Source organism: Heterocephalus glaber, unplaced genomic scaffold (assembly GCF_053883595.1).
Source record: "Heterocephalus glaber isolate CG9 unplaced genomic scaffold, H.glaber_assembly_v1.0 deba00001497, whole genome shotgun sequence".
NCBI classification, from domain to species: Eukaryota; Metazoa; Chordata; class Mammalia; order Rodentia; family Bathyergidae; genus Heterocephalus; species Heterocephalus glaber.
In genome coordinates this window covers 20,826,394-20,854,003 of record NW_028258320.1, presented here as the reverse complement: position 1 = coordinate 20,854,003, position 27,610 = coordinate 20,826,394, and the positions used below count along the sequence as shown (strand labels likewise).

At 33.0% G+C, this 27,610-nt stretch overlaps 1 protein-coding gene across 12 annotated transcripts in view; it reads right to left on the bottom strand.

The window, feature by feature from the left end:
• The window catches only part of Ctnna3 (catenin alpha 3), a 1,794,873-nt gene that overhangs the window by 659,245 nt on the left and 1,108,018 nt on the right, over positions 1-27,610 (bottom strand). For 11 of the 12 annotated variants that reach the window (XM_021259452.2, XM_021259448.2, XM_021259451.2 and 8 more), the window contains one exon: positions 1,904-1,996. In XM_021259452.2, coding sequence (XP_021115111.1) covers positions 1,904-1,996 — 93 coding nt within the window. Of the gene's footprint in view, positions 1-1,903; positions 1,997-3,452; positions 3,499-27,610 lie in introns of all 12 variants that reach the window. The other variant, XM_087185504.1, reaches the window with a different exon arrangement.

Below are 27,610 nucleotides of genomic sequence, written 5' to 3'. Positions count from 1 at the left end.
GAAAACAGAAACCACTCCCTGGGTGTGGGTGGCACCTCCCAAAATCCTTGTAGCTGCATGGAATATAAAGAGAAAAGGAGGTTTGCTTCTGCTGCTTTTCTGCCTACCCTGCCATGAACTGTTTCTCTTCTTCTATGTTGCCCTGCCTTGGAGCTGGCCAACCGTGCATTGAAACCTCTACAAATTGTGAGCTAAAATAAACCTTTTCTTCTTTAACTTGTGAGTATCCAGTATTTTGTCCCAGCAATGAAAGAGTAACTAAGACACCCCATGTCGTGTTATATACAAAAGTAAATTTCAAAAAGAATAAAGAACTAATTTTTGAATAACAGTACTTCAATCTTGTGGAAAAAAAAACTATGACATTTTTGTTGGTAGAAATTTTTAGGAAGGCCAAAAATCACAAACCAGAACACAAGGAAGTGCTCAATAAATATTTATTAGGGGAATTAAAAGATGAATAACATTTAGAGTAAAGTTCTTACAATTCTGTTTAAACTATTATTTAGAAAGTTAAAGGAAAAGTCACATTTGGCAGATTTTTTAACAAATTCTAATGAATTGATAAAAAAATGTGAACAACACAGGTAAAATTGTCAAAGGGCATAGGCAAGCCACAGACTTAGAAAAATACTTAATAAATATTTGAAAAAATATTCTATCAAATAATCTAAAAATTGCAAAGCAAAACCAATAAGATATACTTAACACTCCTCAGATTAAAAGATGTTTTATAAAGTGACATCAAGTGTTAGGCATGATATGGAAAGATGAGAACTCTCGTAGACTATTGGTGGAAGTATAATTGACTGAAGTACTTCAGAGATCTCATTGCAGTATTCTGTTCCCTATGAGGTCTCGTAGAAAACTAACATCAGTTGGGAGATCTCAGTTGCAGACCCTCTAACCAGTTTTTACTTCTTAATCAATATAAGGTCCAAAGAAGGAATTTCCCTCATTGTTACCTCAATATTTATAGAAAGGAAATTGTCAGAAACACAAATCATGAAGTTAACACATATTTTACTTTTAATAGAGTAAGAACCTCAACAGATATCCAGAGGCTATCCAGTACCTAATCATTATTATATTTCACATCCTTACAACATACGTGGTCTTTTTTTAGGAAGAATCCATATGATACTTTCCCTCTTCTAACACAGGGACATTAAGGATCGCCTTATACAGTGCATCCTGATTCATGGCTCTGTGATTACCAGTCATCTAGAAATAATTCCCAAAAGCTGTGTTGCTCTTCAGAGTTTAACAAACTCCTAAATTGTTGACAAGAAAATATTTCTGATTCATCAGAATATGCCATTAAGTGTTTTATCATAAAAATAACAGCATAAAAAATAGATTGTACCATTTCATGTAGTAAAAATTTGGGCAGAGGTCATCAATGACTTTATTGAAGCATTTGTCAGCATTCTGTTTTGCCCTCTAAAACAACCAGTGGTTTATAATAAATACTTATATAATAATAATCATCCTCTAGTGCCCAGTTTGTTCATCTGTAAAATAAGAGACTTTTACTAGATAAGATAGTTTTAGGTTACAATATTCTAGGATTTCCATTAAGACTGCCACCTTGCCTTCATTAGATGAAAGGAATTTAGCAAGATAGATCAATAGAAAAAACTCTAATTTTCAAGATTCAACATATTCATTTACAACAGTTCTTGCAAATTTTCAGAATTCTGGAAGATATTTAGCATTATCATAAAATCTCTCAGGACTATCTAAAAGAGCTTCAAGAACCAGTTCCTTTATAGAGAATGAATCATGATGCTGAAAAATTCAGTCATCCATCTTTAAAGTGAATATATTTTTCTATATTATGAAAAAATGGATATATATATATATTCATTTATGAAAAAATAGAGTAACATAGTCATCATACCTGTGGACACAGTGTTCCCAGGTGATTGGCTGCAGTTCTGACAATTTTACTTCCATCTTCATTTGTAGACATGGAGCAAGCAAGATTTGCCACCTTAAATACAATTTAAATACAATTTTAGTGGAAAATATTTTAGTTCATCAAGGAATTTCTGAAGCACTTGTTATGCTGGATATGTTAGAGCATTTAAACATTCACTGAAATTACAGTAACAATTCTCACAAATGTCACTGGTGTATATTTTATGAAAAATTCAGAGACTCATTTAAAACAACAATCACGGGCTCTAGAGAACTGTTAAAAACAAAAGGAAAATGCTGATGAATAAATCACTAAACCTTCTATATTCTCTTGGTATCAACATCTAACCCATAATAAGAAGCTCTTATGGGACTGGAAAAAATTTATCTACAGATTACATACTAATAAATTCTTGGAATCTCATATGATTGTGGTTTATTTTAAGTTTGTAATTGGTTTATTATTTCCCAGAGGTCTATTATGCATACTTAAGTTGCATTAAGCATGAATGTATCTTATCCATGTTTTATTCAATATCAAATATACTTCAAGCTGGACAAATAAAAGATAATTAAATACTTTTTCCTCTTCTTGATTTTGTATTACAGCTTAATGGACACTGTTTGACATTCAAGCAGTCAATATAATTCAAGCATTAGTGACACTTAAATTTCATTTTTTATTATTGCTTTTGAAACTTACATTCTCTTGCAGTAAGTGTTCTTTTATGGGTGTTCTTTTAAATAATTACCATTATGTCCATTACCTATATATGGTATTTACAAATAGCTTCTTCATATCATAACCATGGGAAAAGGTGTGGAATTACTTTCTCTAAACCACACTCAGTCAACATTTCTCTTGCTAGCACAGAGACATCTCTTCTCTGATCTACAAAATCCATTATTGCCTTTAACATTGCAAGAAGTAGTTTTTATAGCATCTTTTCCTAATTTCTCTAATGTCTCAGTAAGTTATTATGTGTTAATACATTGTAATTTTCACTATTCTGACCCAAAATATATTGTTGCAGAAAAACTCCACATTGGTTTGCAACGCTGCTGATAAATCACAAGCATATCTTTGATTACTATTTTAAGCATGCCACCAAATATTATTTACATTTTTTTTGCTTTTTATAGCATCACTTTTAATACGTCAATAGTCAAATTCTTGGCTTGCATTTACATATAATAAAATAACAGCCATACATTATTTAACTGTGGAAGGGCATTGTTACGTTATTAATGTACGTGGAAATGGCTTACTTGAAAAGCTCTTTTGTTGGCTTGAAGGTCACAGTACCTCAACTTTCATATCTGACACATAATTAGTGCATTTGTGAATTATTTGAAAAGGGCAACAGTTTCTGTGGCCTTCTACCTAACATCCCTCACTGAGAGTAAAACTTAACAGTCTCATTGATTTAATACTTATTAAATTAATTTACACAACTCTTGCAGAAAACACCTGTAAATCTGAACACTGTTTGTTTAAAGTAAAAAACAACAACACATTAAAAACTCACCATATCCATTCTTTCATCAAATTAGAATGATGTTGATTGTCCAAACCTTAAAAATGTAGAAAACTGAGTTCATATAGACAAATTTGTTTTCAATGTATCTTCTTTTTCCTTCTCCCTTTTAAATACATTATTCTTGTTCTGGGTACTTGCTGCCCATTATGTTTACTGAAAGCCAATTAAGTGCCTAACATAACATAGGAATCACCCTAAATAAAGCTTAGGTTTCAATTAGCTGAATTAATTTTTACAAAATTATCAAATGGAAATTGAAAGATGAATTTTCTAGTCAAAGTTTTATATTCAATGAATGATTATACTACCATTATTCAGTGTCCAAACACATCTGAACTTCTCTTTACCCTAACTGTTCTATATCAACTAAATTTCTAGGTGATCAAGTGCTATTTCAAAGTATGTGTTTTGTTGTACAAACAAGGTTGAATTTATAAGATACTGTAGTGTTCTGTGACAAAGAAGAAAAATTGTAACAGAGATAAAATGTCATCATATTTTCAAATTTAAATGGTTTGTAACATTTTCCAAAGTCACATCAACATGAGAATTAAAGCCAAATTTCTTGTAATAATAATAATTATTCCTAAATGTTGTGTGTCTCTTTAAGTGGTCATGTATTTTCCTAAGCACAGTATAAAGATAATTCCCTGATTGTGAAGAAAACACCATGGAAATAAAATATTTTGAAAATAGATTCAGATATTTTGACATCAGATATCCTTTGTTTATCTAAATTTATGTTTTAAAAATCTTGGAAACTAAGACTCAGGAACATTTTGGAGACAAATATATCTGAGTTTAAACCTGATTTCCACAATAAGCTTCTAATACTGGAGAAGTTGTTAATTTCTATGACCCTATTTTGTTACCTAGAAAATGTGACAATAATACCTATCTCCCTGGAGTGTTTTGAGTGGTAAATGGGACAGTCAATAGAGAAGGTCTTATACCTGCACGTTGTGACCATATATAAATTTCTAGTCATCTCATCCTTCCTCTAACTAATGGGGAAAAGAGAGAACCTTCATTCTTTCAGAGGATTTGTAGAATTAAAGCCTTAGGAGTTTCAAGAAATTAAATAAAATTTCTAAACAAACTCCAAACTCAACTGCTTACAAAATCCATATAGAGATAAAATCATAAAGTTCAGATGTAGCTCAGTCCTGTAGCACAATGGAGGATCACCAAGCAAAATGAGTATGCATGCCTTACCAAAAGGTGTAACAACTCATGACAAGACAAAATAGAAAAATGTACTGCCTTAGCCAACCTAACAGTCTGTTGCCTTTTTTCAGTTTATAGGTGACCTCTGATCTTACTCACTTAATCCTCCATTGTACACAAAGAAAAACAAAAATCAAATAGAGAGAAGAAACACTCTCAAACCAATCAATGGCAGAAAAATTGTAAACTAGGTTTGCGCATATGTGTTCTTTATACACAATGAATTAAAGTATCAGCAAACATTTCCCATTGAATGATTGAACAGACTTTGTATTTGTGCTATATTCTTAGCCAAGTCTAAGAAAAGCAGGGTCTAAATTATCATAAATAAACAGAACAAAGACATTTGGGTAAATTCACATGTCCATTTAAAAAAGGCAATAGCAAAATATTTGTTCATTTTAACAAAAGATTAAATTATGTCATTAAAATTACCACAAGTATTGTTTCTGGTAAGTATAAAATGAAACAAAACAAAAAAATCTCAAAACAGAAACATGTTACATTATTAAGAGGGGAGTGACATTTTCTATTACCATCTTTATATTTTTAATTTATTTTTAGTTTTAAAAACTTTATTAGAACATGTTTATAGAACATAATGATTATACTCATTGTAGAAAGTAGTACATAATGTATTTCAATTCTTTTTATTTCTCTTTCTCTTCCTTTTCTCCCTTCTCCCTCCTTTTCAATATCATCTTCCTACTTACCAAAGATCTTTCTTCCTCTTTCCTACTATGCACCTTTTCTTTTGCTCTTTAATTTTTTTATGCTTTAGGTACCTCATATAAGAGAAGTTATGTGATATTTAAGTTGGATTTATTTCCCTAAACATTATGACCTCAAGTTACATCTATTTTCCTACAAATTTATCCGCCTTTAATCCATTGTGTATAAACAACCCATTTTCTTTACCCATTCATTGTACATTGCTTCCAAGATTTAGCTATTGTAAGTTGTTGCTGCTATAAGCATGGATATGCAAGTATCACTGTAGTCAGTTTTTTTTTTTTTTGGTACTGGGGATTGAACTCGGGTCCTTGTGCTTGCAAGGCAGGTGGCAGAACCACTGAGCTAAATCCCCGGCCCTATGTATCACTGTAGTATGATGTCTTTAAGTCTTTCGAGAATCTACCTAGAAGTGGGAACATGAGTTGAATGAAATTTCAAGTTTTAGATTTTGAGGAATCTCCATACTGATTTCCAGAGTGATTATGTTGCATTATATTTCTACTAACAATGTAGAATGGTTTCCTTCCCCCACCCCACCCCCAACAGCCTCACCAGCATTTGTTACTGTTTGATTTCTTGAACTTAGTAGTTCTTTGTGGAGTAAGATGGAATTTCATTGTGGTTTTAATTTGTATTCCTCTGATGGCCATAGATGTTGAACATTTTTCATCTATTTATTAGCCATTCATACTTCTTCTGATAAGGGTCTATTTAAGTTGACCATTTTCTGATTGGATATTTTATTTGGGGATCTGAATATTTTGTATTTTTTATATATTCTATATATCAGTCCACTATCCAAGGATAATGGAAAATGTTGGAAAATGTTTTGCCTCAGTTGTGTATTCAGTCTGCTGATTGTTTCTTTTACTGTGCAGAAGCTTTTAATTTGATATAATCTCATTTATTGATATTTGATGTGCAATTGGGGTTCTACTCAGAAAGTTCTTCCAGTGTCAGTGTCCTCCAGGGTTTCATCTATTTAATCATTCAGCAGTTTGTTTCTGCATTAATATCTAGGTCTTAGATTTGAGCTTTTCCCATAGGCAGCAGTCTCTCTAGCTCCAAAATGTGTGGCAAATTCCAGACCTTAAAACTTGCCTGACTTTCCTCCTCTAAATTAACTATAAAAACATCAACATACACAATAAGGCATGACCAAATAATCCCTGAGGTGAACAATCTTGGTGATGTTTGTTTTCCTCATCCAGATTTTTTTATTCAATTTCTGTATAACAATTAGTATGTTTCTGTCATCTTTTCTACTTGCTGACTTTGGATTTGCCTTTCTACTTGGCAGAAAACATGGTCTTCTTTACTCTTTTACCCATAATCTAGGGTGTGAAATTATATGCCCAGGAATCTGGTCTTATAGAACCCTGCATGTAGAGTTATTGTGTCCCTCACTCCCCCTCAACTTTAGTAATATAGACATTGTTGAATCAATAGCATAACTCACTGGTGGTAGAAAAAGGTGCTCCACCATAATAAATGATAAACAAGTCATTTGTAGGAAAATGGATACACCTCAAGACCATAATGTTACATGAAATAAATCAGATATGCAAGCTTAAATATGATCTGGTTTCTCTTATATGAGAAACACAAAACATAAGTAAATTAAAAGGCAAAATAAAATACAGATAATAGGAAAAAGGTAGATAGATCTTTTTCAGAAGGAAAGGGAACCAAGTGATGGAGGGAAGAGGATGAAAAAGGAATTAAGATATGTTATATATACCCCACAAGAACAGAGGAGGTGAGCCACTCCCAGCGCACAAGAGGAGGCTTCTGTTTGCCTTACCAACCCCTCAAGCAGAGAGGAGGTGAACAGCTCCCAGGGCACAAGAGGGGGCTTCCGGGCTGCTGTACCACCCCCACAAGCACAGAGGAGGCGAGCAGCTCCAGGTGCACAAGAGTAGGCTTCCGGCTGCCATACCAGCCCCTCAAGCGCAGAGGAGGTGAGAAGCTCCCAGTACATAAGAGGAGGCTACCAGCTGCCTTACCACCCCTGCAAGCACAGAGTAGGTGAGCAGCTCCCAGGGCACAAAGGCGGGTTCCAGGCTGCTGTACCACCCCCACCAGCACAGAGGAGGTGAGCTGCATGGGCGGCAGCAGCACACCCCCACCCCAAAATGAGAAGACACATAAATAAGTCTCAAAACCAGACTTCCAGATTACCTACAGTAACCCCAAAGGGAAACAAGATGGAACACTCTGATACTCAACCACCTGGACTCCCTGAACTGGCACCAAAAGAGGATCTGAAAAAAAAAGTGAAATCAGAAATACTTTCTCAGATAACAGCAAAGATTGTGCTCATAATGCAAGATATGATTAATAAATCTAGAGAGAAACTCAGGAACATGATGGAATCCCAGCATAGGAAACAAATGGAATCCATAAAAGATGCAAAGAGATTTCCAGGAGATTAAAAACTCCACTGTAAGTTTACACAGCTGAATGAGCCAATCTGAGGATAGAATTTCAGATATAGAAGATTGCAATTAATTACCAGGAAAAGGAAAATTTCTTTAAAATTGTAAAGGACCACAAGAAATCAATCCAGCAGCTGCTAGGTGTTGCAAAGAAGAATAACATAAGACTGATTGGAGTCAATGAAGAAACAGGAGAGAGTGCAGATGACATAAAAAAACTGTTCACAGAAGTGATGCCAGAAAACTTCCCAAGCAGGGGGAAAGAACTTGACATACAGATAAGTGAGGCATACAGGACTCCAACTAGCCTTGATAAAAAAAAAAATCTACACATAGGCATATAATTGTTAAGATTTCAGAAACCCAACAGAAGAACAAAGTTCTACAAGCAGTTGAAGAAAAGAAACAAATCACATGCAAAGGAAAGCCCATCAGAATCACAGCAGACTTCTCAACACAAACCATCAAGGCAAGAAGAGCTTGGAATGACATATTCCAAGCCCTAAAAGAAAACAGCCTCCAACCCAGATTGATATACCCTGAAAATTTATCTTTTTAAATTGATGGAGAAATAAGATACTTTCATGATAAAAACCACCTTAGGAACTTCATGAATACCAAACCAACACTCCAAAAAATGTTAGACAATATCCTAGGAAAAGACAACAAGGATCACAACCCAAGGAAGCCCAGCAGAATGAATCCATCAGGCATGACAAAAAATTAAAAGCAAAGGGAGAGAATCCAACAAAAGAAAATGTCATGACAAAGATAAGTCAATATGTGTGAGTTATAACCACCAATGTTAATGGTCTCAATTCACCAATCAAAAGAAATAGACTGGCAGAATGGGTCAAGAAGCAAAACCCAACAATATGCTCCATACAAGAAACACATTTAATTCAAACAGAAACTCATAGTCTGAAAGTTAAAGGGTAGAAAACAATATTCAATGTGACAGGAACACAATAAAAAAAAGCAGGAGTAGCTATCCTCTTTGCAGATCAAGTGGATTTCAAATGAAAATCTGAAACACTCTGGTCCCAAGAATTTCACATAAGGGATATTCAACTTGTATGTACAAATCTATTTTGAACATGTGTTTTCATTCCTCTCAAGTGAAAACTTAAGAACAGGATTGTTTGTTCTTAACAGTAATACAAGAAATTTCTATATTGTTTTCCAAAATGGTTTTATCATTTTACATTCACATTAGCAGTATTAGAAAGTTCTAACTGGTTCACACCTAAGCTGACATTTGTTCTTTTAAAACTTTTAACTTCATCTCCCTAATGACTGTATAATTTAATCCTGTTATTGTATTGATTAGTATTTTTCTGATTCTATTGTTGCACACCTTTCCTTGTGCTGTACTGGCTATTTATCATATTCCTGTGTCTACTTTTTAATTGGGTGGTCTATTAATGAGCTGTAAGAGTTCTTTATATATTCTGGTCATAGGTTATATATGTTATAAATATGGTATGTTTAAGGACTACTTTTCATTTTCTTAATGATGTCATTTAAAGTTCTAAATTTTGATGGAATCTCATTTATCAATTTTTTTCTTTTATACATCATGTTTTTTATATCCTAGGAAATTCTTGCCTACCCTAAATTCATAACATTTTCCCTTATAATTTCTTCTTAAAGTTTTATAGTTTTAGTCTTTATATTTAGGTGCATAGATCCTTTCAAGTTATTTTTATGTACGGAAATAAAGTTGAGGTTAACTTTTTATATACAGATACCAGGTGTTCTAGTGCCATTTGCTGAAAACACTATCTTTTCCTCTGCTCTTGAATTGAGTTTATGTTCCATAAAATGTTAATGTTAAATAATCTTTCAAAGCTCAGTGGACCATATATGTGTGGTTCTATTTCTAGATTCTCTGTTTTATTCAAATGATCTATATGTCTTTCCTTACACCAACACTGTCTTAATTACTGTAGCTTTAGAGGAAGTCTTAAAATTAGGTACTAAATGTCTTCCAACACTGTTTTTTGTTTTCTTTTTACTTTTCTAGGTCCTTTGTACTCCTACATAATTTTTAAATTTCAATATCCAATTCTTCATTTATGGCAAGTATACATAGACCTGAATTTTTATATATACCTGTGTTTTCTAATCCTGCTAAATTCAAATATGAGTTCAAGGGGCTCCTAGAGATTTCTTAGTATTTTCTCTGTCGATGATCATTTCATCTATATATAAAAATTTTACTTCTACCTTGCCGATCCTATCTTACTTGTGTCATTTTATTGCCAGACTATTTTGTTTTGGGCCTATGTTTCAAAGTTTAATGGACAGATGAAGAGTAGGCATATCTTCCCTTATTCCCCACCTTAGGGAGAAACCATTGAATCATCTCCATTCATATAAGGTGTTTTTTTGTTTGTTTGTTTGTTTTTGGTACCGGGGATCAAACTTGGGACCTTGCGCTTGTGAGGCAGGCGCCAGAACCACTGAGCTAAATCCCTGGCTATATAAGGTGTTTTTACTGGAAGTATGGAGTATATGTCATTAATCTGTTGAGAAGGTTCTGTTCTACTTCCAGTCTCCTGATAGATTTTACCATGAACAGCTGTAGAATTCAGTCCAATACTTTTTCTCCAACTAGTGACAGGATCATATGGCTTTTTCCTTTCTTCTGTTAAAGTGATGATTTCAGGGGGTAGATCTTCCAATGCTGAACCAATACTGCCATCCCTGTAATAAAACCACTTTCTACATACTTCCAGGTCTGTCTTCTAATAGTTTGTTTTGTTAAGCAAATTTCTATTTATGTTCATACTTTTTTCTTCTATTATCTTTATCCAGTTTTAGGATTAGCACAATGTTGATTTCCTAAAATGAGGGGAGAAGTGTTCCTTTTTTTTTTCTGTTTTAAGTGTTTGATATATATCTATTAAAATGTATATGAGTCTGTTGTTGTCCTATAGGTAGGTGTTCAAGCTAGGAATATACTTTCTTTAATAGGTGCTATTCAAATTTTATATTTCCTTCAGAGTTAGTTTCATTAATTTGTCTTCCAAGTTACTTCTTACAAGCTGTCCAATTTATTTTTTAAAAAGATTGTTGTAATATGCTTTCTATATCTTTTTAAATTCTGTAAAATCTGTGGTAATGTCTTCTAGATCTTCATATTGTAATTTTAAAAATGTAAAATTGGTATTGTGTAATAGGAAGAAAAGGTCTAAAAGACTAGGGGAAGTGGGAAGAGTAGGGGAAAGGAAAGAAGGGAAAAGAAAAATATGAGAAAAGGAAACAAAATGGAAACAAAGTCTTTGAAAATAGGGAAGGTTGGAGGGGGTAAAGGGAGGGTAGGGGAAGGGGAAATAAATAAGAACCAAGATACTCATATAGTGGTACAAGATCCCAATGATGAATGTATCTGTAGTTTATACCTAAAATGTACCAATAAACTTAATGGGAAAAAAGATATGTTATATACATGCATCAACTTTTCACAACCAATATAATAATTATGTACTGAAAATATGTACTAATAAAAATTTACAGAACAAAGACTAAAACATATTTTGAACTTAGAATTTATCTCAGTGACCTTTAAATAAATCTGCCACCCTACTGGAAAATACTACTTTTCATCATTATTATTTTCTAGTCTAGTAATGAGATTTTATTTTTTAAAGTATTGAATACCCCAGAGCATGCCATATTTTAACATTCCAATATCAAGTTTTATCTGAACTCTTTTGAGTTCTAATAGTCCTTTCAGTCATTGAAGACAATTGAAATGGAATCTATGTTACTAAAAGTACAGTATTTGGACAGCTGCTTATCATACATCATTCAGTCTGTCACTAAGAAGTTCTCATACTGTGATACAATTTTCAAGAACATGAAACAAGTTTTGATGTTTGGTGAGATTTCCATTCTTGTGCATTTATTGTTTTTATATAGTTCACATAGTTAATTGTAACATCGTGTCATCAAGTATTCTAGCTCTCAGTTGGACAGAAAGGTCATCGTCTCATTTCCAAGCATTTTCCTCTCTGGCAGATGATCATACATCTCCCATGCAAACACTTCTAGGGATAAAGCACTTACTGTTTAGCAGGACATCTTATTCCAATCGAAGGATAATCAAAATTACAAAGTTATGAAGCTCTTCTTTATAAGGAGGTAAAAATCTTCACCAATTTTCTTGTAATGGTCACAGAAAGCTGGACCAGTAGAAAGTGTTTCTATTAACAGTCTTCTACTTGGGGGTAAGGGAGATTATGAAAATAATATAATCACCAGTGAGTAGCTTTTAAAAAGAAAGGTCCCTTTTTGTCCCCAAATTGGAAGTGTAATGGATGTATAATTAGATTTTCTAAAGTCTCACCCTACCAAGATGATTTTGATACACCATCTGCCCACCCCAACTCCCACACACAAAGCAACAACACACAAGTGCACACTTGGAGCTTGGTTGATTTTTGTTTATTTGGATATACATTCATTTCTGATGATTAATGTAATGGTGAAAGCTGGGAAAAGTTTGATCTGAATATTTATGAGAGTCTGGGAAGTCATACGTATGGTTTCACAAATTGGAGACAAGAAAAGACTTAAACTATTACTTGAGAAATAGAAAAAAAGTTTGAAAATAAGAATATCCAATAAAGAAGAAAATTAAGTATATAGGAAAATGTCTGGCTTTCCACTCAGAATCTATTCCTCCTCTGTTAAGAACACTTGTATTTTACTTTGGACAATCACTCCCTTTTCCTCTAATCTGGTGGAGTGAAGTCAGGGTGTGACCTTTAGTCAAGGCTCATAGTTCTCTACTAGCCCTAGACTGAATCTGTTCAGTGCTTCTTATTGCCTACAGTCCTGAAATAATCCTGGTCTCTGCCCAATTTGAGCTCTTTCTTGTCATTATAACTTTACGTAGATGTACTATCTTGTGTCTTTCAGCCAACTCTTTTTCTACTCAAATAAAAAAAGTCATTTTCTTATGTATCAACCAAAGAACCTTGACTCTTAGCCCTGAAACAGAAATTTATACACCAAGAATGTATTAATTTTAAGTGCTTACTTTCATCAAAGTTAAAAGCTGGTAATCCAGATCTGTAATTATTTCTGTAGAGGGCACCTTCTAGTCAAATGACTGCCTCTGCATTTAGTTAAATAGAATGTCCTAGTCATACAATGCAGATAAAGAGATATTTGTCTGAGGCTTTGAACATGTAAATAAATAAATGTGTTTATATTTGTCTTTTCTTCAATATCAAACCTTTCAATGCTTATAAGAAATTATACCCATGTGATACAAAAAACATCGAATTATTAAAGAAAATAACTTAGATTTTTAAATTTATTTTTGTTTTAAATTTATTTATATTCTGTTTGAAAACCTTCCCTCACAACTTCTTTTCAAAAATATATCCACACTTCAGGATTTGAATCAAACATTTCTTTCCTAAACTCTTTTCAGTTACCCTAGAACAGAATGAATAATTCCAATCCTCACACTCAAAATTATAGCACATGCTCATTCTTCCTAAACTCATTCACCTTAAATGTTGAGTTGCCCAGGAGTAAGGAAGAGACCATTTTAAAAATTTTTTATTGTGCAAAATACCATGAAAATAGTAAGTATTTAGATCATATAAATAAATAAAAATAATAACTAATTTTGTCAATCTGGATCTGAATCATCATGAATGCAAATGATTTTTCTATTATGTTGAAATTAATACTGATGAATTGTATTTTTTAGAATCCCAAGTAAAATTTTATTTGTTCATTAGAGCTGTGAACTTCTTTCACCCTTTGTCCCTTAAAATGTTCCTAAATATGTACAATATGAGCATAAAATTAAGTATTATTGTTTTATATGATAGAGGAAAAATACAGTACTTTAGAAAAGAAAGTTCTTGGGTTATTAAACTTAACTGCCTTAAGCTGATTTCCATCTGACTGTTCATATTCTTTGGGTACATCAAGATATGACAAAACTGTTTCAAATACATAAATGAATACAGCAAATCACTGAATGAGGATCCGGAAACAACCTAGCTAAATTTTTAAAAATTTTTTAATGTAGTATTTACAGAGAACATTTGGATTTCTCCGTCAACTTAGAAAAAAAATTAAGATTCACAAAAGTTTGTGAAGAGGCATAAAGAAGAAGAAGAGGGGTCTATACCTTTTAGCATATTTATAAGTAGCAAAATTGTAGTCACTGGCTAAATTACTAATGGAACACTAGAAGTTCTTTAGGTTGGAGGGAGATATTGAGAGTCAAACTAGATAATCTGTTGGATGGTTTGAATTGGGCTACCATAGAGATACATAATTAGACATACAAATGCACAGTTAGTCATGTAGTTAAAGGGGTCTACAGGGGGGAGATTAATTAGAAAGTTATTAGCTTATTACTGGTAATCAGATATGATTATGTGAACAAGTATTCTCTAAGACACCAATAATTGTTAGGCAGAGAGAAAAGGAAAATCCTACAGTGAGACTTAGAAAAAAGGGCCAGAGATAGAAGTTATCCACAATAATGTGATATCATGAGAATCAGGAGAAGAGTGTGTTCCAAGGAAATGTTATCAGATATTAAATACAGAAAGGTCAAATAAGAAATCCTTGAAAAATCCACTGATTCAGCTACATGAAGACTCATGCTAATTATTCTTAAGAGTATTTGGCTGAAATGATGATCACAGTAGCCTTGCATGGACAGAGGACTATAGGTGATTAGGGAGCCCCATGAGTTTGTAATTCAAAATAGAGAGCAACAGGATACCTAGATAATACTTTCTCATTCTCACATCTATCTTCTTTTTTAGAGTCTACCTCTCAATCATTTCTTGAATCATATACATTGCTTATTCTTCATACTAGTTAAGTTTTCTATCAATCTTATCTTTTCATTGCTGCCTTCAGTCTTAGCTTTATTGTCAACAACTGTGCTTTTGTACAATATATTCATCATTTGGCAGCCAATATTTTTTAAATGCAAATATAATTCCAACATCATTGTCTCCTGATCACCACATAATATTCTCTTTGATATAAGGTCCTGGATTTTCTGCCCATGATTCATGATTCACTATTATTCAGTGTTTACTTTATTTGCTTTAGTTATGTAAACCTGCTTTGAGATATTAATCTTTACTTCTGTCACAGGACATTCTCACATGCTATTCTTGCTAGCCCAGAATGTTCTATTTTTCTGTTTTCACTGCTACCCTCATACCAATTAGATCTGCTTAATGGTCATCCATTACAACTCTGCTCAAAAGTAATTCCTTGGAATGTTTCTCAGTGTCAATATATCCACCTTATCCCTGAAATCTTCATTTACTTAAGTCAATATTTTCCTTCACAGAAGATTCTCAGTTTGTAATTATACGTTCACTGGTAAGTGTATTTGACTACAGGTGTCTCCCTGTTATATAACAGTAGGGAGCTCCCTATGTCTGCTCATCATTTGGCCGATGTATATGATATATGGTAGCTGAATAATAAAGTTCTTCAGTGAATGAATGTGTGCATGGGTGAATGAACCCAGTATGCTTAAGAGTATATCATCTTCTTAAATTAAAATAAGAGGAAGAGGAAAACTGGGGTTTGAGGGAGGAGTCAGCAGCATAAATTCAGAACAAGAGAGAAAAGAGGATGAAATTTCACTTTGAAAATTACTGCAATATTTCACAAAGGCTTAGACAGCTGGACTTCAAAGAAAAGTAGCATACTTTTCTTCCAGTCTGGCCATCATACTTAACAAGTCTTGCGTGGCAGGGTAGGCCTCTTTCAAGCTTTACTTTCATTTAAGAAATCAAATTGAGGACTACTCAATAGCTCCCAATGTAGCTTTTAATTTATTTATTTTTAATCAAATAAAATAATTCTTCAAAGGGCCCAAGCTGGCTGCCAAATGTTGGTGAACAGAGCAGACAGAACAAGGTACAATAACTCCTGCCAGCAAATTCAGAAGCTTTAGTGTTCTTTCAGAATATAACATTTGTTTTGCTTTTAAGAAAGCCCAGCTCAGAGGCCTACACCTTAAGTCTAAAAAATTTTAAAGTGGATCTGTGTCTTCCCTATGCTGCCATCCAAGTGACCTGCTGCTAAACGTACCAGCCTTTCATTTTTGCTAATGGAGCAGCACTATTCTATTACTTCTGGTGGGAAGAAGAAATGAACACGAACTATGAATTCTGTAAAATATTGAATTAATATTGCTATGCTGTATAAAAACAACAAGGTGTAGGAAACGATTTTATCAAGTAACAAATATTGATTATGCACCTATTTTGTGGGCTGGGAATTGCCAGGGAAAGTAAAGAAGTTAAAGATCATGGAAGTGAATCTCAAGAAACACTATATTTAAAGGGATATGAGAAGGGGTCAATCTCTAGGGCTATAGATTCTATGCACAGCAGGATGCTAGAAGTAAGTGAACTTTATAGAGAGGCACTTAGTCAGGATAGGATGTCTCATGAGAGAAATTGTTAGTAAGAAACTTCAAATTCTTTTAAATTGTGCATTTCAAATTGCTTACTCAACATTATGAATCCTAAATCATACAATCTTCTCTGATAAGTTTGCTAATGTGACCTTTGCCTCTATCTCTGTTGATAAGTTGAAGAATACATTGATTTTAGTTCTAGGCCCCCTTCCATTTTAATCACTGTATTTTATTTCATGTGTAACTGATAACAGAATAAGAGAGGAATTAGGCAGAGAAGCAGAAGTATCATGGAGTTTCATTAGGTTGAACATAAATTTATAAATAACATATTAGCTAATTGAATCCAATTACATATTATTCTGAATTAAAAAAATAGTAATAGAGCAAAACAATGTGGTTTGTCCCAGGGATAAACAAATGGCTCATGATTAAGAAATTTACCAATGAAATTAGAGTTTTACTAGATTGCACTAGATTTTTAAAAAGCATTTTATATCAGTATTATGACTTGTTATTAAAGCAAAGCACAAGTAAACAAACAAAAAAACCTTAGTGATCTTAGAAACTTATTTTTAAAAGAAAAATAAGCATTTTCACTATGACTGAGGTTAATCAGTATTTTACTCAAAGTATTAGCCAATGTAAATAAATCTAAAAAATAAATGATAGCCAGAAATACTGCAAAGAAAGAGAAAATAATGATTTTTATTCCCAGGTAGCAAAACTGTCTACTTAAAGTATGTATGATTATATGAAAGGCTGTTGTTACTACCAAGTATTCAGTAACTCTGGAGCATAGGATTAATAATATAAATTATTTTTCTTTATGCCAGCTAGAATCAAAAATCTTAATAACATTTCTGTGATGATAGGAGATATTATTAATGGTATAAATTTTATAGCAATATATATCTATTATAGAATGAGCACAATTATAGTTATATATAATTTTTTCTTAATTATGTAAAAAATGACTGAATAAATATGGAGAAATAGCATATTCCTGGATGGGAAGACTCAATATTTTAAAATACAATGCCAACTCTCACTAAATTTTTCTATCAATAGATCTATATTGAACTTAGGTTAATTTTAATATATTACTGAAAGAATATATGAAGTGTAGAAAAGAAGATTAACATAAAAGAAAATTGAGGGGCAAATATAACACACAAGTAATTAAGCTATAAAAATTTAGTGTTCTTCAAAGCAATGGCAAAAAGTGTTGTTGGTGGTTCATTTGACTACTTCAAGGAAAAAAGTTCAATGTATGTAAATGGACTGACTCAATTACAGTACGACTATCAAATGTCAAATATTAAAAAGCTATAAAGTAAACATACAAAGATGAATGAAAATGTTTTACATATTATCAAAATTTTTTCATAGTATAAATAGCATCTAAACAGCAATTAGGAAAAGATGAACAGAATATTTATATCAATACTTCACATATGAAATACATTGACCAATGAATACATAAGATTCCCAAACTACCTCTTGATCCATTAAGCAGGAAATTCAACTAGAATTAGAAAATGACTCTTTCTGCTTGTCAGATTAGATATTTTTAAATTCTGATATTTCTAGGGTTGCTTAGGGAGTGGGAAAGCAATTGAAAGGTAAGTGGTCAGTGCTTCACGTGGCAAATTAGCCTCATCTGTGACAATGTAAAATGTGCAGAACTGCAGCTACGTAACTGAATCTAGCCTTCAGAAATACTTGATATATGAATAAATATATGGTCACAGGAAAACCTAGTTTCTAAAAATGAAGAGGAATCTGAGTATTTATCAGTAAGAAAACAGTTGCATAATTCTATAAAATGTGGGATAAAAATTTGGTGCCTTCATGCTTCATATTTATGCTTGACCTCAGCAGACAAAAAAATATACCACTAGTTTAGGAAGCGACACTTGATCTTGTATTTAATTTATAGATCAGATTTTTTTTGTCTCTTTGATAGTTAAATGGATTTTATTTGGTGCTATTTATTATACTAAATTTAGTTGGCAAGTGACACATACTTTTATTCTTTAAGTGGTAATTCTGAGGTGAATAATGGCTTAATTAAGAGAGAGACCTTGAAGAAACTGTCTGTGTCTTACCTTTATAATTTCCATCACACACCAATGTGTAGCACGGGTATTCATAAACAGTTATACATTGTTCAAAAATAAAAGAAAGAAAATGTGTTTGGTAAGATGAGACTCTTGCATAGTCTGTATTTCAGACCACAATTTGAGCTATGGACCATGTATTTCTCATAATTTATTGAATGCAATAGTGTACTAATCAAACATGTTTGAGTCTTGTGTTTGTGTGTGCAGGTTTGTGTGTGTGTTTGCATCTCATTTGTTTCTTTTCTGAAGACATATACTGACACAGCATACTGATGCTTATTTTCCAGAACAACATTGACATATGCCCAATTAGCCAAATGAATATTTTCATCTTTAATGACTTATTTGAGAAGAATAAGAAGTTTAGATGCAAATTTAAATACAATTCCAGAGTGTGGGTGAGATAAGAAATATACTGGAGTATGGGACCATATTATAATTCTTCAATCATGAAAATAATTATCTTGTATCTACTGCAGACAGATAGGGACACACATACATACACACAATGCATAAGATTTTTTCACACAATAAATAAATTGACATGCAAGTCCTATAAACTTTTATTAATAAGAGCATAGTGTAAAAGGCAGATGTCAAAAATAGTATAATCAGCTTTCATTAGTCTTGAAATTGGATCAAATTTCAAAACAATTTTATCACCAGTGACCTAATTTATCATGTGGCAGAAAGAGAATTGATGTTGTTGTAGACAAGGAATGAGATAAAGACTGTATACATTTTCAGTGAATTTAATTCTGAACCAACATGTTTTCTTTACATGTTGTTCTACTGAAACACAGTAGTAGAAGCAGAAGGTGTCATATATTGCAAAGTTAATTGTAAACTTTCTGTATATGAATGAGACAGTTGAGACCACCTAAATCTCAAACTTCTCAAGACACCCACAACCAGATACATTCCTTACTAAAAGCAGACCTCTTAGTAGAATGACAGCAATCAATTAAATAGAACTTTCTATTTTGGAAGATATCAGATAAGTAAATGGTGCAATTGTTTTTGTTTTTTCCTGGAAGACATCTATTTATGTTACAAATATGAAAAAATAGGCAGACAAAACTGACAACTTTACTATAGTTATAATCCCAGAGACAGGTCCCTATCTCTAGGTATAAATCACCTGTAGTAAGACAAGTTGAAAGAATTATATTTGTGTCTGTTTGTGTAGCACTAGTGAAATAAACATATTTGTTTATGTGTATATGAAAACCACAACCAAAGCTGAAAATCAGTATACTACAATAATTGCTATGTTTTATATATCCACTCATTCTTCAGTTCTGTGAACCCTGCAAGGCCTCCTTGAATGCATTCAGGATTTAAATCATATGATAAAAAGTAAGGTGTAGCTAATTTGTGATATGGGATGGAAAGACTTCGTTTTGACAGAAGCATAAGCCATTAAATAGTTAAACTTAACCATGCCTGGTATCTCAAAAAAAAAAAAAAAAATACTGGGCCCATACTTGGAGTTGAGGCTGTTGCTAAAGGTTGTAAGATACTTGCCATGTAATCTTGGTAGTGTTTGTTGACATTTTTAATGCTTCAGAATACCACTAGATGGGAGGAGGGAGAAGGGCAGAGAAGTTTGTTTTACTAACCTTTCAGAACTAGAACAAACCAATATATTAATTCTATTTACACAGGTTTAATCGGTGAATTCCTTGAAGATGAATCCTTTGCTACCTGTTTTTGGCTCTCAGACTTGTAATAGATGCTTGTAAACTATGTGGTGAATTGAATGAATTTAAACCAACATTCTAAATAAAATATTTTTCTCAAATATTTGTGGAGTTAGCTGTTGTTTTTAGCTCCCTGTAATCAGGTCAAATTTAGATATCTGTAGAGAAGACAATGTGAAAAATATTTGGAATATTATGAATAAGACTACCTTGTAAAAAGTGTATGAATAGGAAACAAGTTTTAATAGATATCAATATTATAATACTTCAGATAAAAGAAATCAGAAATTCCTGGATAAAATAAAATTCTGTTTAAAAAATAATGACTAGTCTGATGAAAACTGGAAAACTGTTACTTCAAAACTGAACCTTAAATTATGATATTCCATTTCTATCTTCATAACAATATTTTCTGTGTTTTTAGATGTTTTCAATTTTTATGAAGTAATGTGAAACTTGAATCAAAATTCAAGAAAGTAATGCTGCAGGGAGGCCAGCCTCACATACATCAGCCACATGGTGCCATATGGCTGCAGGAGCCAGGGCTGGATGCTTCCCAGCTCTGCTTTCTGGCCTTGGATCAGAGGCACAGGAGTTGGAGGCCGTTTTGCATCATCTCGTACAGTTCCTGACCCTGTTTCAGGAGCATGGCTTCCTTGCACTGCACCTGAAGCCTTTCAAAACATTGTCAGCCTCAGCCACAGGAGAAAGCAATCCCACAGCGTTCTGGCTTTGCTCAGTGTATGCAGTTTGTTCCAAAAGTCAAGAGACAGGTTGCTTCCTTTCCTAGCTTTAGAGTGCACAGCCTGGGCTTTCTCACCCATGAGATGATAACCTTAATAAGTACTTCCCCCTTTGGAACAGAAAGGAGAGTGCAAAGTACTCTGCATCCTTAGTAACCAGAACCAGAGAATGCCAAAACAAAGCCCTCTATTTTACTCTATTTTACACTGCTGCCGTTAGAGTCCTACTTCACCTTCAGGCTCTGACTAATATGAATTCCTCTCTCTTGCCTGCCAGAGTTTGGAAGGCACACTGGCACCCTGTATAGCCTCTCCTGTTGGCTAATTAACACTAATAGGCAGCTGTCTTCCCTGTACAAGGGCTCAGCCATGACTGGATTACTTGAGGGCTAATTCTGATGTTTGTCCAGGCACAATATTTCTCTTCCTTCCAGAAGCCTGCCCTTTGGACCCCTATTCCTCATTATCACCTCCACTGGTGGAGGAACAAGACAAGACTGTCAGCTGTGCCACTTCTCACATTTTTAAGAAAGAAAAGAAAACTTAAGTCTAAGCAACGCCATTCTAGGCTTCCTGTACAGGGATTTTTTTTTTTTTTTAAGCTTGGCAGACTTCTTGTAATCTTTCTTCATAGTATCAGCCCACATGCTGAATTATCTTATTAAAAACTGGAAATTTTTCCTGTGAATGACTTGCTTTTTAAATATCTCTAAGGGTCACTGGCAACTCTCAAGTGAAATTCTTGATGTCTCTCCCCACACATTCTGTTCAGTCTATTAATTTCTTATGGATGTTTTCCCTTCCTCCTCTAAGAATGGACGTCAAAAAATAGTGTTCTTTCTTTTCTTTTCTTCTTTTTCTTTTGGTACAGAGGATCAAACTCAAGACCTTGAGCTTGCAAGGCAGGCATGTTGCCACTGAATTAAATCCCCGGCCTTTATATTGTTCTTTCTTTTCACATAAGTACACTAATGATAGTCCCTACTATTTTTCTGCATTCATTTTCCGTATCTAGACTTTTTTTTTCTATGCCCATCCTATCATCTTCTCTTTTCTTAAACTTAACTCAGTCTCCACATAATCAGTGTATTGCCGTAATTGCAGCAGGTTCTTTCTGAATTCCCCAGGCACATGGTTGAGCTACCTCTATCGATTTTGAACTCTGAGCTACCGTATTATTCCTCTCTCATACTATCTCATCATTTTCTATTTTCTCCACACAATTTCTTTTCCCTCACCAATTATTCTATCTTACAGAATTTGAGATTCCTTCACACTTTCCTTCTCATTCTGTTCTCTTCCCAACACTGTCTCTACGGTGTATAACATATAGACAAAGTGGATTATTTTCTTTTTACACTTTAAATACATCATGTTTAACAGCTTTCTCAGTTAGTGAATAACTTATTTCCAGTTGTCTTGTTAATACAATCTGTGAGCCAGAGGCTAGTTTTACATCTATATTTAGTGAATTGAATAGTAGCCTGTTTTCTTAAAATGCAGTAAGTGTACTGGAAATCACTGTTTTGGGAGCCATGATGTCCTGAGGGGCAAGTTTCCAATAATACTCCATTATATAAAATATGATTTAAACTGTAGAAAAGTAATTAATTATGACTAATCATCCTGCTAAATTTTAGCAGTTATAGTGTTTAAGACAGATTTGAAAAAATGTATTACATTATTTTAATATCTGTGCTCAGAGATAATGACTATTTATTTTTGTCAGTCTAGTAAAGCACTCAGATTTTCCCTGTCTTTGTTAACAGGTGCAGATGAAATGATGGTGTCTCTATGAATATATGAAGGAGTATGATTTTTTTAAAAGGAGAAATGGAAGTATGCATATTGGGATCAAGAGATAATGAGTTTTCTCTACTGTTATCTTGTTCTTTAATTAGAGTATCTATCATGATGATGATTAATCCCATATGTATAAAATTTCATTCTCAACTCAAAATTTCATTTTTAGCTTAAAGTAATCCCTTCTAATGTGCTGTCATAGTAGAGGCCAGTCATATCTTTTAGATTATTACTCAGTATTATAAATTCAAATCTTCTATCTATCCACTCTTTCAAACTCTCTGGGAAAAAATAAAGTTTGAAGGACCTATCTAGAAGTCAGTCCTCTATGTATACACTCTTCTTTGGGAGTTCATAACTGGCTTAAGACGACATAATTGGTAACAAGAATCATTCTGATACTATGTATCACTTTCTCATTAAGTAATATGTATGTGAAAAAAGAAATAACTATATAATTTTATGTCACTTTTAATTCATGCCTATAGTTATATAATATTCCTGAGTAACTAGAAGAGACTTTCCACAAATTCTGTCACACTATGAATAAACTATTTTGCATGTATACACACACACAAACACACACATATAACTTTAAATTTTCAAAAATAATGACTTTAAAGGAATATTTTTAGTATAAAATATTTAGAAAACACTTAAATATGAAGGAGTAAATATACATTTTCAGTATAGAAGGTGGTTCCCCCAATGCCTACCCCAACTCCTCTTTTTTTTTCCTCTTCTACCATATTAATGCTTACTGTAAGAGCTCCAGCTGAATTCCCTCTTCAGAAGGGCTGCACCCATCTCCAAGATGCTAGGAACATCTGTGTTTGATGACTCATGGCTTAGTTCATTAGCAGGAACTGCCCTAAGTTGTGAGAATCTACCTTCCCCAAGGCAGTACACCTTCCCAGCAACCATTCACAAATAATGACAGATTGATCTAGTGATAGAAAGAGCCAGGCTTCTTGCTTCTATTTCTGATAATTTATGATTCACAATTTGTGACAATCATGTTTGGGACTCTTCTACAATCCAGAAGAACGGATGTGGCAAATTGAGGTGAAATCTCAAGCACAATATTACAAGCTAGCTTCTTGTTTTATCCAATCATACTCTCCTCCTTTCTTTACAAGTTCATCTCTGAAAATCACTTCCCATAGATACAATAAGAACACAAAATACCTAGAACATAAAATACACACTATTCTTTGTCCCTCTTGCTAGGCTTGACCATGTGCCAATGAGACTGGATAATTCCCTCAGGGAAGAATTTTGTTCTCCACTAGTAGCCAAGATTTGCTAGAATATATGCTTTTCACATTTTTTCTTTTGTTCCCCTCCCATCCTGAATGTATACAAGACACACAGAGGGCAGAATTCATCTTCAGACTATACAGACAAAGGGTCCAAAAAGTCCCTGGATCTTTTTGAAAATATCACTGGCCAAGTGAACTTATGTAGCAATCATCATTCCCTAAATATTTTATTTTGTAGGGAAATTTTTAAAAGATAGATTGCTATAGCCAAGTGCAATTTTAAATGGTACAATTAAACAATCACTCTATCTAGAAATATAGGTGTCTTTGTATACTATAATGTATAGCAGCAGAAGCAAAAAAAAATTTATGAATGTTAAGTTGTAGCGTATCCTTAGTGTATATATATATATATGTATTCAATAGTGTGTGTATATATATATATATGTATTCAATAGTGTGTGTGTGTATGTGTATATATATATATATATATATATATGTATTCAATATATATTCAAGCATCAATTTTGCGAAGTTCCTTTACAGATGAAGAAGTTTTCCTGTTATGGTATGTTGCATTTTCTAAAAATGGTCACCTATTACATATTTCATTCCATATGATCTCTTCAAAACTCAAATCTAAAGCACTTTCCACCAAGAAATGGCGTGGTGTTTCCTCATCTTGAATCTAGGCAAGGGCATGTGACTGCTCCTAATCTCTTCCCAAGATAACCACTCTTCAGACCTCTGTCTCCATAGAATAAGCTTCCCCTGGTTTTCAACTCTATGTAACTGATATGCTTTCTACCTCTTTTCTGAAACCTCAGGCAGGTACTAAATTATGTTACAGCAGCACACAAGATCTATCTCATTTATATAACCTAATACCAAAGAAGCACATCATAAAAGAGGCCCTTTCATCACAGAAACTGTAAGAAACAAGGAGTTGTTGTTTTGAAATATTAGATTTTAGGATGATTTGTTATGCATCAGTAGATAATATACTTGTGGTTTATCTTAGTTATTATCTTATCTTTTGAAAAAAGTTTTTAAAATCTGAAACTAATGAAAAGCTTATAACTTTATATAAAACACATTTAATATGTTATTTAATATTTAATATGTGCCCACTGCTTATTTTCATTGTGAAAATATACTGACAGGAATTCCTTAGGAATAGCTTGTTAGTTGGTGTAATTCAAGACTCTCTGTGTAGAATTGTACTTGGCAAAATGAGAGTCAGCATTATTGTCCTTTTGTTAAAAGTATTTCATGGGCAGGGATTTAGCTCAGTGGTTCTGCTGCCTGCCTTGCAAGAGCAAGGACCCAAGTTCAATCCCCGGTACCAAAAAAAAAAAAAAATAGAATAAAAAGTATTTCAAAATGTATGACAAATATTTCTTATAACCTACAGGCTTCTCATTCCTTGCAAGCACTTTGTAAATAAAGGAAGACTAGAGCCTAACACATTTTGAATTTTAACTAAAACTCAAAAAGTGCCAATTCTAGGGTAAGGTTTAATAATTTGTGCCTATTGCCTCCTCCTGTGAAAACAGACCTTGATAGGTAAAGAGACAGCAGATAGCCCACACTTTAATCCCATGATATGTAGGTAAATAGCAACAAAAGTAAATAAAGTTGCTTACTTCTACATGATCTTTGCATAAGGCTCATCTCCTGAACTTCCCATAGCAATTTAAATATATAATGGAAAATAGATAACTGAAATTCTCATTTCCTTTAGAAAAGCCTGCAATAAAACTGTGCATATTTCTTTAAAATACACACAAACACACCTCATATCAAATCTTACATTCCCTTCCCTCCTCCTAGAAAATATGACTAGGTCATTTAAGCAATACCTGAATCTACTCACAGAAAATCAGCAGATCAGGTAGAAAATTACCCTACACTCCAGTTGTGCAGAATGTTGCAGGGTCTGAATTGCTGCCAACATATTTGGCATTGGCATACCTCCACTGTTCAATTTGCTAGAATGCACTTAACCTACCACTGCTGTTCAGTGTACTATAACTGTAATACAAGCTCCTGTGTGTTTACCTGAGCTCAACTATTCCCTTGGCAAGAAACATTTCCAAACAGGGTGATAAATATAAATGCCTGCCATTTTTAAAAGTGTATATAATAAATATTCTGAAATATTTTGAAAACTCACATTTAACAATAAGCTTTTGTGACATAAATTTGGGAATAAGGACAGGGAGAACTTTATTAGCACACCATTAAGCCTTTAATTTATTATTTCTGCAGTGACATCCTTGCAAGATTTCTTCTTTAACATGAAAAATTAAATATTTTAGCTGTTAAAAGCTTTACTTTAGAATCCCAGAATAAAACCAGATAAATTCTGGTGATTACTGTAAATCACTTGTTCTTGAAATCAACTGTTTAAGCAGACTATTGAAAGGATCTTTCCAAATCTCCCATATAAAAAGAGGCTTTCATAGGTAGGTAGTAAAGTAGGTAGTGATATAAATAGATCAATAAGTACATATACAGATTGTGATAGATGTTGAAGATAAATATAGAAAGATCCAGTAGTAATAAAGATTAGCTTGTAACACAGCTAAGCTGTCAGTATACCAGCTAACTTACAGAAATAACAAATTGTCTTAAAATTAGAGGAACTTAAAATGATAATCATATATTTTGCACTATAAAGTTGTAAATCTTGCCAACAGCAATCGTGAGTCTACTTTGTTCTCATATTAAACTAAATTTTATTTCCGAGTAGAAATTATCTTCTTTCTTAATTATATGTTGATTTGAATGCAACATATTTAATCTTGGTCATAAAGACATCAACTCTGCTCTTCTGGGTGACTGAAGACCTTGTTTGGTTCTGGGAATGTGATATTAATATACTCCAAATACTCATTAACTTAACTGACTCTACTCCTTATCAGATTTTGTTACAGAATTTGAAAACTCAGCAAGCATAGTTATATTGACATCATAAATTCTAAATGGGTATCTTCTTATTTTTAGTGTAGCTAACATTATTACCAAATCATTCAAATAGGATAGGTATCCAGTTTAAAAAATAAACCCTCTGCTTTTATAAAGTTACCAATTTGCAATGCTTCCTGCTCTCTTTAAATGGTTCATCAAACAATGTATTTTGAGCTTTTTGTACTTCAAATCAATAGTTATTAATTTACATTATTGACAATTACAAGTACTGTAGTTGGTATCTGTCCTTATAAATTCAAAACCATTATAGACAAGACACATATCCCATCTTTATTCTAAATTAATCATTGACATTTTTCTACTTCCTAATATTTTTATTCCCAAATCATGATTTTAAAAATTGTATGCAAAGAAGTAAGAACAATGTGGATAACATCCCCATTACAGTATGTTTTAACTGCTCAACAAAAAGAAAATGTCAAAATTATAATATGTTCTCAAAATATAACATATATACAATTATCTGTAATAAATTTGACTTGAAGTCTTTGTTGAAATGATTGAAGATCCCCATGAAGTTATAAGAAATAATACAGAAACATCTCCTGTACATTTTGTCTACTATCCCCTCATTATACGATTTTATAAGACTACACTACCAATGTCACCAATTGACACCAATGTCATCCACCAATTACATTGCAATTTCTCCAGTTTTATCTGTACTAATTTTTCTAT